This window comes from Bombus huntii, chromosome 11 (assembly GCF_024542735.1).
Source record: "Bombus huntii isolate Logan2020A chromosome 11, iyBomHunt1.1, whole genome shotgun sequence".
NCBI classification, from domain to species: domain Eukaryota; kingdom Metazoa; phylum Arthropoda; class Insecta; order Hymenoptera; family Apidae; genus Bombus; species Bombus huntii.
The window spans coordinates 8,419,168-8,438,310 of record NC_066248.1 but is presented as its reverse complement, the minus strand read 5'-3'; the positions used below and the strand labels follow the sequence as shown (position 1 = coordinate 8,438,310).

Here is a 19,143-nt window from a genome sequence, read left to right as displayed (position 1 = left end):
GACACCATCCCTCGCCCCCTTGCGTGGCAACAGCTTCCATCCTTCTCCCTCTCCGTCTGCGGCACGACTCCCTGGCAAGGTGGCGGTCCAGCGCGCACGGCCTATCAGCCGTACGGGATGCTGCGAGTCCGGAGTACTAGATTCAGTCGTACGCTTGGCTCCCTCCTGTCGCCGCCGTTGTGTTCGCGTACGCTCTTCTCGCGCACGATCCTCGTTAAAAGCGTCCGCGTGTCGCGACCACCAGCCAATCTTCCACCGACCCATCCGTCACGCGTCTTCACGTCTTCGTCCCTTCTCCGCGTCTACCCCCGCGTCTCGCCTGTGTGCTTTCCACGCGTCTACGTTTTCTCTGTTCGTCGACCTCTTTCCGAACCGGTGACCTTTTTGGTCGCCGTTTCACGTAAACGAAAAAACGAGACACAACGTCGATCTCCGTCCAAGGAGATCCGATTCCTAGTATCCAGCTGGAAATCGAAGCGGAGTCAGCAGTATGGGGATTCTCACGTGAGAGGCGTGTTCCGGGGTAAGTCGCCATAACATCTTCCTCCTTTCGTTCGAGAAACCAGCCACGTTTCTCCTTCGCTTTGCTTCATTCGCGTTTGTTTTCCTGGGCAGAAAAACTGATTTTTCGTGTATCTTTTTCCTCTGTCGAAGCTGGGGAAGTTCGAATTTGTTATTCGTTTAATGTATTTTGCTGTTTCTTAAGAATTGCCTGTGGGAAGAAAATGCACACTTCTTTCCTTGAGGTTTATCTCAGGAAAAGGAAACGTAATTTCTAAATCATTTTTTCTTTTATGTCTCTTATCGAACGTTATTTATTTGTTGTATCTTCGGTTTCTTATAAGCTGCTTCAGGGAAGAAAAACGTAATCTTTGATCTATTCTTTCTTTCTCTTTTCAACAGAAAAATTGGTAGGCATGTCCTTTACCTACATGTTTGGTTTTTTGAAAGAAGAAAGATCTAAAGATCTACAAGCTTTTAGGATAAGTTTTCTTTCTTTTCGTTTCTTCATTAAATGTTTCGTAGAAGAGTTTTGAGACTATTGCTTTTCGTAAAAGAGAAAATGCGAAAATATATGTGATTCAAAAATTAAGTACGGTAGTAAACGTGTTTTGAATGGATCAGAATAGATACATGTACAGGGTAACTGAGGAACAATTCTTTAAGAGTAAACAATAACTGTTTGGCTTATTTGGACCTAAGAATGAAACCTAACTATTTATTAAGTATTATTTAATCATCCTGTAAGCTTGGAGCAAAAATTCGTTGCTTTGATTGACTTTCCGTTTGACACTTCCATCGGTGTTGGTTGAACGGTTAAACAGTTTTCTTTGGGAAAACAAACAGCGCTGCAAATGAGGCGCTTCGTCCTTTGTCACGTCGCATCACCGAGGAGTGCTATAATCGTCCTTTGTTATTGTCCCCCTCTGTCATATATGAAATGGCATTGTAATGAAAACATATCAGGACGCGGACAGTAGAATAGAATGCAAGCTGAGAGATTAATTCTACTTACTAAATTAGTAAACGGAAATTTTAATTAAAACGGAATTTTCTTATATTCAGTATGGAATTTAAAATGTATAAGATATAAATACGAGATAAGTAATAGAGAAGATACACGAAGAAAATTAGTACAAATCTTTTATAAATTTTCTTATGAATATATTACAGCTAGTGCGTAATGTATTTTAATGTTATCCGGTAATGTATTCTAATGCTTGAAAGAATTCAGATTCCTGTAACAGTTAAGTTAATCCGCAATTTATTTTAATTGAGGATTTTGTTTTTTCTGTTTGTTCTCAAATACTCGGATATAGATCTTTCTATGAACTAGTCTCGATTTAGTATATCGTAAACAAATTACGGTATATCTTCTACTTTTTTTTCTTACCCTCAATGATCTTCCACAATCTTTCGAAAAACCATCGCTCCATTAAAATCCACAGTATTCGTCTAAAATTTATTTCAAAATATTATTTTGTTCTACTATTTTTATAACAAAATTTCCTCCTATAACGAATTACTGTACAAATTGATGTACCAAGTCACATTCTACGATGCAATAGGATAAACAATTTCTACTCTTCTCTCCTCCCTGTTCTCTTCTTTATTCCTTCGATTGAAAGGTGGCTTCAATTGAGGATATCCTGCGGTGAAAATGTTAAAGCGATCGAGTCAGCCTATCGAGAAAATTTCTTCTTCGAATAGAAGAACAAACCGAGCAACTTCTTAAACTCGTTTCCCCCCTGAGTCTCTGAGCCATTTAATCCTTGGTTCTTGCGTTTTTTCCACCTCTTCCTCTTCTCTTTCTTCTACGTTTATTATTCTCTTTTTTATACATATTCATTTTCTTCGTCTCTTCCATATGCCTCCTCTCTTTTTTTTTAAATCTCTTCAGAAACGATTCGCGGTCTACAGAGTCTCTAAAATGTCCTTTCATCCATTTCAATTCACCCGACGTAGTTTTCTACAAATTTATAACGAGCCGCGCGCGCTATTTATTCTTGTCTCGGCCCGGCAACGTTCTGCTCGTTAATTTTTCTCTCCCTCCCCCCCGTTCCATCTTCCTCTTTCTTAGTCTCTTTTTTTACTTGCTTCATCCTTACCTCCCCCTCCTTTCGTTACACTTAATTAGTAAGCAATTTCAGTAACGAACCAGCCTTTGTGGGCCGCGGGACAATTACTCGCGTTCCGTTTCACGCGGTATCGCGCGCTTCATCGTGTTTTTCCCTTTTCCGCTTATTTCTATTTTTCTCTTATTCCTTCTTCCCTCTTGCAATTTTTCCATACTTTGAATATTTGGGTTATATATATATTTGGATTTATTTTTAACTGAAGTATTTATTTGAATTTTGATTAATATTCCCGTGTACTAATTTACTAAGTAGAATTAGTTCACAGGCTGTAGCCTATTCTTCTGTCCGAGTCCTGATACATTCAAATGACTGTTTCATGGAAAGTTTTCCACTTATTTCGTCTTTTTCCTTATCTCTATCGTTTGCTTGGAATTTTTCGATACTTTGGTTATTTAGGTTTATAGTTCCAATTGCCGTTTTATCTTGAAATTGATCTTTGTTTTGTTCTGCTCCCCTTTCTTTTTATATATATAATTTTAGTGATCTACGTCAGATATTTCATTCTGATAAATAAATTTTATAACATAGGAAATATCGATAATCCATATAACAGGAACCATGTTAATACCGCACTTTACAACAAAAATTAATGCAATCTAAATGATGCATGAATGTATACCAAATAAATATTATCATCAAATATATTATCATCTTATTAAAAAAGCATAATACAGAAAACTTAAAAAGGCATCAAAATGAAATAGAACAAAATTTTGAAAAAATACTGACAAAAAAAGTAATTCTGTTTATTTATTCTTTGTATTGCTTTCGTCTGGCTATAATGATGGATCGAAAAAAAATGTTTATGAACACTCGGTAGAAACCAATTGGTCGCAACCAACGCGTAAATTTATCGATTCTCGGTTAAGGTATTTACCCAGCTTAATGCGATGTTTCTGATTGGTCAGAACATGTAAATACCAGATGTGCTCGTTTTAATTGGTTTCACCAATACTATGGAAAGAGGTGGAAAAGTAAGAAAGATGACGCAAAAAGGAAAGAAACAAGAAACGAATCTTGATAACCCGCTTAATGAAACGACTGCTTAATGCTTCTTTCCTAATAGAAACGGCTATTAAGAACTTTAATTTTACGCCAATTAACCCATCGAGCATCAACTTGATTTTCCTCTAAATTTAATTCGATATTTATCCAAACCTTATACTCCACTAAAACTATGATAAATATTGAGTTAATTTATGTAATTTTGTTTCAATCATCGTTTGATACTGTATTTTATTTGTTTATTCATGTTCAATATTTATTATTATTTAGTATTATTTATATTATTATTTATATTATTATTATTTAGTTAAATTTCTATATTTTTGGTAATCTTATATTTTATACATTTGAATAAAAATCCCATAGATAAAGTATAGATATAAGTAAGCAATTGTTTATCGATCGTTAATTAGCAGTATATTTTCCCTTATTATCTATACAATTGTTTCTCATTTCCCTACCAATCTTCCTATTCTTCTTTTATGAAATCTTTATCGTAACGAGTTCTATTGTTACAAACTTATATCTCAAAATAACTAATTATCTCTGTTAAATCTACTTTTATCTATTATCAGGCGATTAAAAAATATGCCCTATATATTCGATGAAATTTATAATTATAGAATATTTTAACGTTGCGAGTGGAAAAATTCGTTTGACGAGCTTAAAATAGTAATTCACTGGCAATATCAGCGCGTTTCAAAATTTCAGACAGTAAAAGCTTTCGAACGCATAAGCAATTAAGAAATGTTCGTAATTATGAAAATTTCTTCAAATTTTGAAGCGAAACCGCTTTTTTACTAGTTTCCGAGTGAAAAGCGCGTATTTCTTCTTTCATGAGAAAAAGGCCGCGATGTCAGCAGTTTAACGAATTCGCCGCGAAACCATCGTGAAACCGTGAAGATGCGTTCTGAACGCTCTTAAGTCTCTTATTACGATTTCCGCGAGGAAAGTCGCTGAAAAGCCTCGGATACATGTTTTTACCCTGGCAACGGACGATGGAAGACGTGAAACGAGACTTTGAAGGCGGATTTTTGTAATCAAACGAGTTTCATGTATAATGAAGGTATTTAACATAAAAAGGATTGTCATACATTTTTTTTTATTGATTGTGTGAAGTTAAAGCAAAACATTTTCTTTAATTTTATTGCAATAATACGATAAAGAGAATAATATATGAAGATCTATTCTTATTACCATTTTATTGAGAAAATATGTATTAAAATACTTTAATTAATTCCATTTCGTTTCAGGACAAGAGTAAACGCTTGTCAGGACATTACATTTGAATAATATTGAATAAAAGAATCCAGATATTATCCTAATAGGGTTTTAATTTACCTACTACCATATTTAATCTTATAAAAGTAACACCCTCTCTTGCAATCTTTTCGTCGCTTTTTCCCCTCCTACCAAGCTGTTAACACGCACTTGACCTGTCAACATGGCAAATTCTCCACAAAATCAAACAGCAAAGTTAACGTAAAGAAAAGCACACGAAGCAAAATAACCAGTGGAAAATTCTGATAATTACAAACAGAAACAGGCTAATGAGTGATGTAATACGCATATCGGGAAATGACACAATCAAAGAATATTAGTTTTAAAAAAATACAAAGAACTGCCTCTTTGAACATAATAGCACATCATTCTGTTGAATAAACTTTACAACAAGAATCAAATGTCATGTTTTTTCAAGAATATAATATTATATTGTATGATAAAGCGAACATAGATAAGGATTTTTTTATCTAAATTATTGCCTCAAAATTTTCGCGTCCTTTATAGTCACAATTACATAAAATACTGCTCGGTATAACGATACTAAACCTGCACCATTATTAAAATTTAAAATACGTTAAACACGAAAATATTAAAGCGTGAAACAATAAAATACGAGATTAAGGAATGAAAGCAAAGCCAAATTAAATACTTGACACGGCGAGTGCAAAGAATTCTCGAATGCACGATTGTACGATCGGAAATCGTTGAAAGAACGGTCCGGGAAAGAGGGAACAAAAAGTCGAATCGCGTGTCACCCCTTCCGAACGGCGCGCTTTGCTGTTCAATCGAGGCGTGCGATTCTTTTATTTTTTTTATTTTCATCTCTATTTTCAGGTGGTCCACGAGAGAAAAAAGGAATCCAAGGAAGGGACGAAAAAGCAAAAAAAAAAAAAAAATAGAGGGGGGCGACTCGCGGACGAATTAATAATGCCGCGCGAGAGGAGCGCGGAGGATCGGCTGAACTTTACGTGAGTAAAGCGGCGAGCCGGGTCATGACCCGACGACCCATCCATGTCCGATATCTAGGCCACACTTGAATTTTAATCCACGCTGCAATTGCCGCCGCGGTCGATTAGCTCTTCCACCGTTTGCCCGACGAGTTTACCGAGCTTTAACTTTTGCTTCGGACCTGCCTGCCTGCATGCCTGTCTGTCTGCCTAGCTGGCTGCTTAACGCTGAAAACGATAGCTTGGTGTCCGAATTTTATTGGATAACTCGGCACGCGATCAATACGAGGAACGATGTTTGTTCAGGATGCCAAAGATTGGATGGAATGAAAATAGCAGAGGAATTTATAGTAGCTCATCAAAATAATCTTAAAACTTATGCTTTTCCTTGGAAGTTTTCCGGAATACACTACATTGACTCGACTTGCCATAGAAAATTTTGTCCATATATTGTGTGTGTTATATAAGAGATTTCGAAATTTCATTGGCACTGTAACGAGGCGATTATGCTGGTAAAATTTAAAACGAATCAGAAAATGTTTATAGAAGATGCAGAATAGATATATGAATATATATTTAGTAAAAATGTACAGTACAAACAGCTATCTTACATATAATAAGTGTTAAAGTGAATTCTATTGGTTATTGAAATTTATGTATTCTATAATGGATAATTGACTGTTGAAATGTTTTGTGATCAGTGCTAAGAAACATTTGGTACAAAGGAGATAATATTTACGATTAAAAAATTCGGACACCAAAAATGATATTAATTTATTATTATATTACGTTATTCGGAAAATCCGTAGCAAAGGTTTACAGAGATTTAAAGGAAATGTATTTTCATAGAATTAGACTTTGTAAATTTGATCGAATTTACCGAGATTTTATCGAGACAAGCATTGAGATTGGAATGAAGACAAATTTAATTGAGAATTATTCTATGCAATCCTCCTATCCCAGTGGGAATTGTTTCATCAATCTTCGCCAAGTTTCCCTGAAATAGGTGTCAATGAGTATCTCGACAGCGTCGATTTGTTCATTTACAAATCACCAAGGGAGGTTGAGCCGTTTCTGTTCTACAAAGGATCGGCAATGGAAGAACAATTTAGAGTATTACGATTGTTCTGTCGATCGTCGATACTGATCACGAACACTAGAAAATTAGTGTCGAACAGATTCCAGTCTCGAATGTGTCTTTGTTGCGAACGGAAATAAGCCCAACATTGCTTTGACTTGCAATTAGTATACCTACGTTCTCGCCGCTCCTTTAATTAATTACTATCCCTGGTCAAAGTATAGACCAAATGTAAACTCAGAATTGATAATTGCTTGTTGTTTAGAGTTTAGGAAATTCATTATCGAAAACTATAAACTTTATCTTTTTAAATATTAGATTATTACTTGCATTACGTAATTAAAATACGTAATTAAATACCTAGAATTGCTATGCTCAATTATATACAACAGCATATTTCTCCTTTTTCTTTGATCCAGTTGGATGATTCAAAGCCACTTTCTCACTATACGACTTTTTTCGTTACATTTATTATATTCGGGAAATTAAGAGTGAAGATTAAGAAATATCTGGCTGTAATTCTTTAATTCCACGAACCTTCCCTTAAAATTTTTTTATTGTTTTCAACAATGAATTCCTTCAAGTAGGAAACCTGTTTTTGAGTCTTTAGTATTTTATCTTAATGAACATTTCATTATTTGATAGTCATTCATAATAAAAACACTATGATCTTATCGAACAATCTGACGTAAAACTAAATAGTAGAAAAATAATATTTTCAATAAACAACAAATCTGATTAATATTATTCCTAGTAAAGAAATCGACCTTGAATATCCAAAATCGTTCACGTTACCAATATTTTCTAATAAAATTTGAAAAAAAGTTAAGGAAAATATTTTAATTTCGAGATAATTCAGTCACAGGGGATCACGCAATAATCCCGGAAGAAGACAGAAGTGAAGCTGCAACGATGGGGGTATACGTGATAGGCTTGATCGGCGTGATCGTGTTTTATGTGTTGGTGTTGGGTGTTGGTATTTGGGCAGGCACTGTGAAGAAGAAAAAGTCACGCCATGGCCAAGACGCAATGATATTGGCGGATCGTGGTTTAGGCCCGATCCTCGGTATCTTCACTTTGATCGGTGAGTTTTAAGAACTGTTTAAACATTTTTTTAAATATAAATTTATGTTGAAATAGATTTTCATTAAATTAATTTGATAAGAATGTTTCTTTTTAAAAAAACTATTACATATATATATAGAAGCTATTACAAATGTTGTAAAGTAATTTATATAATTCAGCCATTTCCATCAAAAATTCAATTAAAATTTGGTTGGTTTACCTCCACAATTGGGATTATCTAAATCTATTATTATTAATTTGTTCCGCGGAATTCAATCCGACGTGAAAATTTCTAGTTGAGATCATTAAACTCTGCTTCCATACTCTACCTGCTCCCATTGAAACTTTAAGTATCTTAACCGTAGATCTATCTGATCAGGATTATATGGAATAGTATAATCTACCATTCAAAATCAGAAGTACAAAATCACTCCATTTCTCGCGTATCTCAAACAAAGTTTAGGAAACTCAAACATTATTGAAACTCGCAATGAAACTCGCATTTATCCAACTTAATTTCCAAAATAATATAAACAGAATGATATCAAACCATTCTATGTCTATATAACATACATTATGCATACAGTGGCTCACGAAAATATTTAAACAATTAATCATGAAAATAAATATATACAGGGTGGTTGGTAACTGGTGGTACAAGCGGAAAGGGGGTGATTCTACGCGAAAAAAGAAGTCGAAAATATAGAATAAAAATTTTTCGTTCGAGGTTTTGTTTTCGAGAAAATCGACTTTGAATTTTCGCTCGGTACACGTGCACTTTATCACGTCTCGTTATAACGGATCTCACTGTAGATCGTTGTCTCGATGGAAAAATTAAAAAAAAAAAAAATTTTTATTCTATATTTTCGACTTCTTTTTTCGCGTAGAATCACCCTCTTTCCGCCTGTACCACCAGTTACCAACCACCCTGTATAATAATATAATATATATGATTATTATATTATATACATGTTATACTATATACATTGTATATGGCAATAACACGAATTTCTTTTGCGGGCTGCTAAACGTATTGAACCAAAGATCATACAATTAATCGCGAAATATGAACAATCACAGCCTCAAGGATCGTTTTCGACTTCCGGAAGAAATCGTCCATCCTTACCTTCTATCATTTGAACGCGTACACGCGATGTTTTATCGAGCAGTGTAGAACATCGGGAAATCCCGGCTTTTGTCATCGCGTCAATCGCATTTCTCGTTTATTCCTAGTTCCCTTTTTTGTTCCTCCAGTTTATTTTCTCTTGTTCACGCGTTTTTATTCCATTCTCTGTACATGTACTCCCCATCACCGTCTCTACAAGCGCCCCCCATTTCTCGTTAAGTTACCCCCACCTGTATTATCAGATTGCGTTGAATCCGTTCTAACGTTACGAGAACCCGCGTTTCATTTATACATACATATTCAACCATACTCTATATCCGCGGTAGAAATCATTTTTGCATCCCTCCATTAGCTTAATGAACGCTATGCGGGAAAATATGCCACGGAAAATGCTCCGCTCGGCTATAACTGTCCGTATTATGTTCTTTCTCTTCGTGCTGCCAACCCCCTCCCTCTCTTGACTCAACGAGAGAATGGTAAGAGCAACGGTGGAGGGGATTTGCACGCATTTCTGCGGTCGGTCGTTCCGATTGTTCTAGCGACGTTCGGTCAGCTACACTAGGATTTGGGTCGGGTAAAATTCATTTTACACCGGGAACAGCTTTATGTATGCTTTATGGTTGAATTGATAAAGATTGAGTTGTTTGATATCCGATAGAATGGTTTCGATTTTATAGGAATTGAAATTTACACGTCGAAATTTCAAATTTAATTCAATTACTAAATTAAAGCAAATATCAAGTTCGTTGTCCTAGACGTTGTGAATTAGTGGATATATTTTTGTTCGCGCGTTATGAAATACCTTGTAGCTGTTCGAATGCAGTAAATAAAAAATTAACTACCTTTTGCTTATGGAAATTTTAAATGTACACATTGTGTGATTTATAAATTTAATTCAATCAGCAAATTAAATTAAATATCCTGTTTATTGTACTATCTCTTGTGAACTAATAGATACATCTTAGTTTGCGAATTATGAAATAACCTACATTTCTTCACATGTAATAAATATTGATAAATGAGGGAGTCAACTACCTTTTCCCTTAATGTTATATTAAAACGATTCTTATATAATAATTACGTAACGCAGAATAAGATTAGTTTGACCTGATTGAGAAAATAGCCGCAATATCGAGCTTTCGATCCCGACAAACAAATATTTACATAAATAACACAGATAGTAATAAACACATACCATATACTTACACAAATCCTTATACAGTATATAGGCATTTTCACTGAAGAAACAATGTTCAAACTGTATATGTACATATATTCCAACATCCACTCGTAACCTTCACTAATTTCATCAATAGCAAAAGAAATGTCACTTCCGCCTAGTATAATACAAGGAAGCCTCTAGTGATCTATTTGCCGAGCTTTCACAGATCACCGGACTCACCCCCTAACATTTTCCCTCGAAAGAGCGATTTCCCGCTTAATCGAAGCCAACTAATCGAGAGAAACCGCGTTCTTTGCTTTTTTTTCCACAGCCACGTGGGTTGGCGGCGCCTACGTGAACGGGACCGCTGAATTGATGTTTACCAGAGGATTGGCCTGGTGTCAAGTGCCCTTCGGTTACAGCCTCAGTCTACTGTTCGGTACGCCAATCTCTGGACATTTTCTGCCGGTGATACACACGCATGTTGTACACTGACTAAGAGCTCTTTTACACAACGATACATGTATGATGGATACGGATAGTACATTATCGTCTACGGAAGTTCTCGTTAGATACGATATTGTGATACCGATCATCGGTATCTTTAGTCGATTAACCGCTTTTTTTTTTTAGAACTTTCGAGCTATAGGTGAATCTTTTCGTATGGTGATAAATTTAGAAACTGCAGTATCGTTCAATTTGCTCCATTCTCTCTTGCGTCAATTTGCTAGATTCCTTCCGTTTCCTAACTAAGAAATAAACGATCGTCACTCAGATATCCTAATAGTATCTCATTCAGGATACACGCATCGCCAAGTGAAAGAGTTCTAACTAAATGTAACCAGTGATGAGACTGACACGGTACACGAGTCTTCCACAAGTCAAACTGATCAATTCTACTCTTTTTGTTTATTCCACAACTTTATTACCTAGATATATTATTATTAGATCCATGGTTATCTTTCTCACTTCTTTGAAAGTTCTTCTTAACTTTTTTGGAAGGAATTAATTGATAACATATTGGACTTCAGAATTTCTTTTTTATAAAAGACAGAAAATGTACACTTATTGCATTTTCCTTCTATAATCTTCATACGATGTCTATAGGATTGAAATTTATAAACTAGTATCGATAGGTACCGACGCAGTATCAGTCCCAACACTAGGTGTAACCTTAACCATTTAACTGCCACGCATCGAAGGGAGCATCATAATAAAGGGGGTGGAAGTAGATCGATGGGAAGGTGATGAAATTGTCAAGGTCGAGGCACTTGATATATTTATCGCCTCTTCTCTCCTTCAATTTACTCAAAGTTCTTCCTTTTATTTTATTTTTTATCTTTTATTTATTTTTATATCTTTTTTCGAACAATTTCGGCTGAGAATGACTACGATTCCGTGAAGTTTATATTGTATTCAATGTGAGGGAGTCATTATTGTCGATTCGGTTGGACGTTTGAGGTGTGCTTTAAGAGGATAGTGTTGATAAGGAGTATGGTAGAAGGGGTGAATATAGTTTCAATGAGTATAGTTTCATGATTTGAAGCAAGATCTTTTTAGTTTGAGGTAGATTGTATTTTAACGATTATTAAGTATTAGTAGAACTTTTTTGATATACAGTGGCTTACGAAAGTATTTGGACACTGACCACTAGAAAACTTTTATATCGACCTTTATAATCGAATCTCATTACGCTGTTGATGGAATTTTAAAATGTTTCGTACAATACACATAATATATTCAAAGACGGATTGATAATATTCCCTTAAAGCCATTACAGCAACCTTCGAGTTGCAAATTCCTTATTTGCTAGGAAATATTTGAAATAATTTGAAATAAATCGTTGAACATAATTTGAACAAGTATGATCAAAAAATTTATCAAAACGGAAAAATAATAGAAAGACCGTGAATAAGAATTATTAAAAATATTTTAATATCAGATATTAAAATATACGTGTAATTAGACAGAAATTTTTCATTCACGGAAAATGCGTACAGGAAATTCTCTAGCAAATATTTTTTCGATGATCCTGACGAGCAATCGCAAGTCCAATCAGACCGGCTCACATAAGCCCAATTTATTTGCACGTCGACGGATGCGCTAGCCACTTTATCACCAATTTTTTGCTGGTACTCCAGAGTAATGGATATCCCTTTTTGCTAACGATGTTTTCCCACACCCTGCTACTCATCCCATGACCACAGATCCCGAATTTGATTGAACTTCAATTAATCGAAGCTATACATTCGCAACGAGGTTTGCGTTTCACTTAACCGATGCCTCTGCTACCTAATTAAAAGTGCGAATCCATTAAACCCATCTTTTAGCCATTCACTTCCATCTCTTTCACAAAAAACTAATTTTAATCAGTTCTATCAGTGTTCTGATTAAAATTTAATTTTAATCAGTTCTATATAAAAATATTTGCACACGATAGTATCTATTATAGTATTTATATACTAATTAATTAGGTTCAAGTGTATTAAATTTCGTATTATTTAGCATGCACTTTATATGATTACAAAGTTTTGATACCATGAAAATAAGAATATGTGTAAATACTTCTTGTAGCCACTGTTCTTTAATTTAATATCGTGCTACACTTCATCCGGAGTTTGTGATTTTTTAGACATCTTCAATCCTCGAACAACTGGCTCAATTTGATTTTGAAATTTTCAACGATTTGAGAGTTTTTTGATTAGGTATTTTGGTCCTGAATATTTCAAAAATATGAGTGTTTTTTTTTTATTGGATGCCCGGATTTTGAAGTTTTCCACAATTTTAGAGCCTTTTGATTGAATATCTTGATTTTGGAATTTGAAAGTTTCTTGATTGGAGAGATTGCTTTTGGAGTTTCCAGCAATTTGAGGAAATTTTAATCGGACATTTCGATTTTGAAACCAAGGCAGTTAAAGGGTTAATCTCAGAATCGAGGATTATTAACATGACGAAGAAACGTGACAGGTGCGGTGTTATTTGTACGACCAATGAGGAAAGCGGAGCATGTGACTATGCTGGATCCTTTTCAAGAGAGATATGGCGCCGGGGTCGGAGGACTGTTGTTCCTTCCTGCTCTGTGTGGTGATTTGTTCTGGTGTGCTGCGGTGCTGAGAGCATTGGGAAGCTCGTTGGCTGTAGTGGCTGGCGTAGATCCGGAGATCAGCATTGTCGCCTCTGCGCTCTTGGCAGCCGTGTGAGTAAAAAAGAAGTAAATATAGTATATTCCAAATATCTCACCCAGAAAAGAAATATTATGGGATGTCATTAAGCCACCACCTTTTGAATATAATATCGCCGTTGAAAGTCGTTTCATTTTTGGATATCACTTCTTGTAATCACGACTTGTTAATAGAATAATATAATTACATAAAATTCTTTACATGATTTATAGATTAACAAATATCCCCTTTTTCATTATTTTTATATTTTGCTTGAATAATTTATCACAGTTTTATATTTTAGTCTCTAGAATTCAGAACGTGATAAACAATCTAAGGAAATAATTTATCCGTAATTTTGTAATTGGAATACATCTTGCCAAAAATAAATAAATATCCCGATACTTTTCAGCGATAATAAGCATTCGTTGCCCCGTTTGAAGTAGCATAGTCTGAGAAGTCGAGTTGGTTGAAATTCGAAGGTAAACATATCGATGCCATGCGAATTGCAGGTATACCGTATTCGGCGGACTGTATTCCGTCGCATGCACCGATGTATTGCAGTTAGCGTGCATTGTAATCGGCTTGGGAGTGTCTGCTCCATTTTCCGCTCTTCACCCTGCTGTTTCTTTCGAGAAGAACCTAGCACCGCACGAATGGCTGGGGGAAATTAAGAACGAGGACCTGGGCGAGTGGGTAGATTGTATGCTGTTGTTGGTATTTGGCGGTATACCTTGGCAGGTATTGAATATTCATCGATAATTCTAATATCGTATACCGTGGTACTCAATATGCAAAGCACTTCCGGCTTTAATGAAATCTTTTGAGAGAAAAGCTTCGCGTATACCAAACATGTAAATTTAAAATTGTTTATGATCGGAAGAAAAGGAATCAATAGTAAAAATATGTTTAGAAATATCTGAAAAATTTTAATCATTGATCTAGTTATATTTATGGAAGTTTACGATGTTTAAAAGACATCCCTTACAACATTAGAGAAAGATTATTAGTACTATTATATTATTGTGCAAGTCGTATTTATTTATTTAATCATTCTAACTTCTGAATCGATCTAACGATTTAATGATCGTACCAATCAATTTTAATGAACATTTATTTAGGGCTATTTCCAAAGGATCCTAAGTATGCGAAGCACATCAATAGCAACGGCTCTATCGATAGCATCGATGTTTGGCTGCATGATCCTCGCGTTTCCATCAGCTTTAATTGGTGTGGTAGCACGAGCCACTGATTGGTCATCCGTAGAAGGATTTAACAAGAGTATAATAGCACATGATGGGAATGTGTTACCGATTGTTCTTCGATACCTAACGCCGCAGTGGGTCTCCTTTGTCGGTGAGTTGTATCACTGTAGCGACCTAATATCTCGTATAACTTCGCTTCAATAACGAGTATTAGAGACTGCTATCAAGTGTTATAACAGTTATAGGCATCGATATATGTTCGTGAACTATTGTACGCTTTCTGTTCAATCCATTAAAAAGAAGTTGAAAGTATTAATTGTAAGAACAATAGTGAAGTAAGAAAAGAATAGCGATCTGATAAACAACAATCAAGTCTAAAGCTTTACTTGCTCATCGCGTTATTTCTTTGTTCTTGCCTACTTTCTGTCGAAAATAAAAAATGATCAATATTGTGAGATACGCGTAAAATGAAAAGGTTCCTTTTCCTGAGTAATATAGTCATTTAATAAATAGCAAGCATTCTTTCATAATTTTTCTGTAGACCTCGTGAAGAAAGCGTTTCTGTGCCTACAACCATTTGACCCTCTTTTACCCTCAAGATAAGCACACTCCCCGTTCCAGGCACACCCTGTACATTAGTCGCTTAAGAAACCGCGAAACAGGTCGAGTGTCTGTAAAGAACAAAATTGAAGAACTGTACAGGAGCGCTCGAAGACTCTGCAAATTCTTATCATCTGACTACAACGTTAAATCTTATCTACCCCAGGCTAGAAAATTAAATTCTAACAAAAAGAAAGAGAATGTTACTGCTTTAATTCTATTTTATAGTAGAAAAATTACAAAATCTATTAAACTAAATCTTCTACAACGTATCAAACAACACATTGTTCACGATTGATTTCCAGGTTTGGGCGCCATTTCTGCAGCAGTTATGTCGTCAGCAGATTCAAGTATATTAGCCAGCAGTTCCATGTTCTCCAGGAACGTCTACAGACTCACATTAAGGCCAAAGGTAGATATCAACAAATCTCTGTTGGCGAATTTCATAATTCTACGATTTTTATGATTCTTTAAAATATTTCTTTGTTTTGTAAAAAGCGAACATTTACCTGTTTTTCATATCTCTTTTACATTTGTAGCATTTTTTATAAAAAGAATCAAAGAAGGAAAAATCTAACAGATTTCAACTTTTTAACTTTACAAAATGTGAAGATTTAAATGCTTCTTGTGTTTCTTTCAAAATTAAACTGTTTTCTACTGGAAGAATCGAAGAAGAAAAAAAAGAGATAGAAGAAGAAGAAAAGTTCTAATTATTTTTATTCCATTACAGGCAACCGAGAGGGAACTGAATTGGATACTCCGGATATCTGTTGTCATGATCACAGTACTGTCGACTTTAATAGCGCTCACGGTGGACAGCGTTTATTATCTATCGTGAGTAGTAACAGAAACGCTCGAATTAATTGCTTTGTTGACTCGCTCACCGTCGACAACTAAGCAGACCAACTAATTAATTCTGTTGCCTCCTCTGTTTTAAAGGTACTTGAGCTCTGATCTTGTTTATGTGGTGCTCTTCCCGCAATTATTAACCGTTATCCATTGGCCCTCTCTGGTCGACACTTATGGATGTCTCGCGGGTTACTTCGTGGCCGTTGTTTTACGTCTTTGTGGTAACAATCATACAAATTTAATCATAAAGGATATTTATTATTTAAAAAAACACAAAACACAGGAAAAAAGACATGATAAATCTGGCATGTTAATTTGCCATTCCGTGACTAGACAGAAACATTTTAGTAGTATAAAATAAAAATGAAAAGAATCTATCGGGTTTAGTCAAAGGTTTAGGTTTAATTGCTAAGACAATAGATCATAGAATAATCATAAAACAATTCTTATAAACGTACATTACAAATTTGATGGGAAGAATGTTTCTGTAAAGAAACAATCTTTGTAAATTATAAAGTAAAGTAAAGTATATTATTAGCCCATAAAGTATTTTTTTATTTTAATATTCATTTTGAAAAGATTTTATAATTATGTTTCAGGCGGAGAAAGAGGATTGGGCGTGCCAGCTCTCATCGAATACCCTTTCTACGACACGGAAACGCAATCACAAAAATTCCCATTTCGCACCGGTGCCATGATCGTGGCTCTATTTACCCAGCTCATCACCAGTTTCTTTACAAGAAATCTTCTTGGTAAAGGTTACTTTCCCCGATGTTGCGATGTTCTTAGTGTATATTCGCCTGGGAAATCGAAAGACCAATCTGGAGTTGTACAAAGCAGCTCTGGTGCCGCTCTAATGGATACTTCCTCTGTCAATGTGAGTCTTTCAAATCCTCAGTATCATTACAACGATATTTTACATATACATTTTAGACACGAAAATGCAACAGTTACTAAATGTCTAACAATTAACTTGCAAAATAAACCCCAAACGACATTTTTGTACATGCACGTTTCTCATCGTTTTAATATCTAGAATCGACCCTATAAATATATCTCACATATCTTGTGATATCCTATATGTCTTAAAAGAATACAAATTACCCTAAAACCTTCGTCTGACCAGAAATCCACCTCTGGAATGGACTCGTGCGATGGGATCGGACCCGGCAGCTACGACGACGACCGCACTACTTCCAATTCAGTGGAAGACATGACTGATCGGGGAGACAGCGGGACCATAGCAGCCGATTCTTACGATAAAGACACTACCAAGGTCAACAGCGTCGGATCAGCCGTTCAAAAAGCAAACCAAAGCCTGCAACATCTTCAAACCTTAAGAAACACCATCCATACGAGCTCGATCAGCGGTAGACATACTCCAACCCCCAATCAGTACGCCCCTATACAGAGCAACGAAGTGTCCAGAGGCCAAATATTAGGTGTACGAAACCTAAGGGGTTCCATGGGTCAAATGCTCTTACCAACTGATCGACCAACTATACCTCCAAATAACAATGCAAGCATAGTGAACGTGCCAACGAATCCCACTGTAGCTACCCCTATGACTCCGGGACCTCATTACACCAAACCTAACGATGGATCTTTGTTAAACGATAAAGCGAGAGAAAACGAGAGGATCAGTATCGTGGACAGAGGAAACACGGAATTCAGTGTCCCAGATAATATGTTGACTACCATCAACGTTAAGAAAAACGTGAAGGGTGTGAAGCTGGTTGGTATGGAGGGTGGCACCCTGAGGAGACCATCGTTACAGGTGAGCGAGCTCGGCGTCACCTCCTTGTGAATTTAATCATTTCTTTTTTTTCATCATAGTAGAACCTCGTTTTATTCGCACTTCGTTTATACGAAAAGGTTAATGTTCAGTTTCAGGTATATGAACTTACACTTGAGTCGTCTTGCATAATGATGTACTAGATAATAATATTAGTGAATTGGTAAGTTTGACAAGTTTAAGGTCGTAAACTTCCTTCTTATAATTTTAGAGTTTTATGACAAATAGGATGATTAGTTGGCTTGTAATTTGTAAAATTTGTACACATATAAAGCTTCATTTGATTTGTTCCAAACTTGTCGTTATTATGCAAGGGAATCGGTGCTGACAATTTGTTGTTTGTAAAATATTAATAATAGTAGTCTAATTGAAGGATTTGCAGTAATATTGGTTGACTATGAATTCATAGCACGATTGAAAAAGTAATTTGGTTTTGATTAATTTTGAGTTAATTTTGTTAATTTGGAACATTAGCTCCTATTATCTAAACTAATAAGAAGAAATGAAGATAATAGCTAGCGAACTTCCACTCGAAACTTTTCAGTTACCTAAATTATCTTATTCCTCGACCTGTACGAATAGACGAGATTCTACTATATTTAAATCCTTGGTTTTGTGTCTATAACAGAGCTATATTGTTTTTGTGTTGTTGTTTAATTAAACGTTTTATTAAAATGAAATTTATTTTAAGTAGTTTACCTGTAGCTGTTCCCGTCCCTATCCGCTGGATGCCAGAGAAGAACGATTTCTGAGTTTTGCGAAAACCTTCCTGATTTTTCTTCGGTTTTTATTTGGTAGCGTTTGAATTTGGTAGATTACGCTAAATAATGGGAGGGTAAGGTTTGACGTGAGGTGTCTTTAGGGCACTTTTTCACCGACACCGTCGGTGGAGCTTGTCCACATCTTGGATAGGAGACAGAGCAGTAGTTCGTACGGACCTGGATCACTTTCTCCCGTTCCTATGGGAGTAGAGGCGTGCAAAACCCATGGGACAGCATTAGAGGGACAGGGTGGAAATGAACATTGCAGGATCAAAAGGGGCATCGTCAGGCATCATAGGTATCTATAATTGACAAATTATTATATTCATCGATATTTCATTAATGCTCATTAATAGCGAACAGCTTTGATTTATTTTATTTGTCAATATTCTATAATATCTTTAATATCCATAATATCATTTTCTAGTAGCGAATAGTTTATTGTTATATAGAGAATTGGTTGGTG

At 35.5% G+C, this 19,143-nt stretch overlaps 1 protein-coding gene across 2 annotated transcripts in view; it reads left to right on the top strand.

Annotated features, from left to right (window-relative positions):
• Positions 1-105: 105 nt before the first annotated feature.
• The window catches only part of LOC126871339 (high-affinity choline transporter 1-like), a 23,922-nt gene continuing 4,884 nt past the window's right edge, over positions 106-19,143 (top strand). The window contains exons 1-14 of one of the 2 annotated variants that reach the window (XM_050630023.1): positions 108-523; positions 5,763-5,896; positions 7,813-8,037; positions 10,638-10,745; positions 13,274-13,502; positions 13,980-14,208; positions 14,589-14,823; positions 15,578-15,684; positions 16,003-16,106; positions 16,212-16,342; positions 16,721-16,998; positions 17,248-17,898; positions 18,611-18,710; positions 18,779-18,968. In XM_050630023.1, coding sequence (XP_050485980.1) covers positions 7,866-8,037; positions 10,638-10,745; positions 13,274-13,502; positions 13,980-14,208; positions 14,589-14,823; positions 15,578-15,684; positions 16,003-16,106; positions 16,212-16,342; positions 16,721-16,998; positions 17,248-17,898; positions 18,611-18,710; positions 18,779-18,828 — 2,394 coding nt within the window. In that variant the 5' untranslated portion in view covers positions 108-523; positions 5,763-5,896; positions 7,813-7,865 and the 3' untranslated portion in view covers positions 18,829-18,968. Of the gene's footprint in view, positions 524-5,762; positions 5,897-7,812; positions 8,038-10,637; positions 10,746-13,273; positions 13,503-13,979; positions 14,209-14,588; positions 14,824-15,577; positions 15,685-16,002; positions 16,107-16,211; positions 16,343-16,720; positions 16,999-17,247; positions 17,899-18,610; positions 18,711-18,778; positions 18,976-19,143 lie in introns of those variants that run through there. The other variant, XM_050630022.1, reaches the window with a different exon arrangement.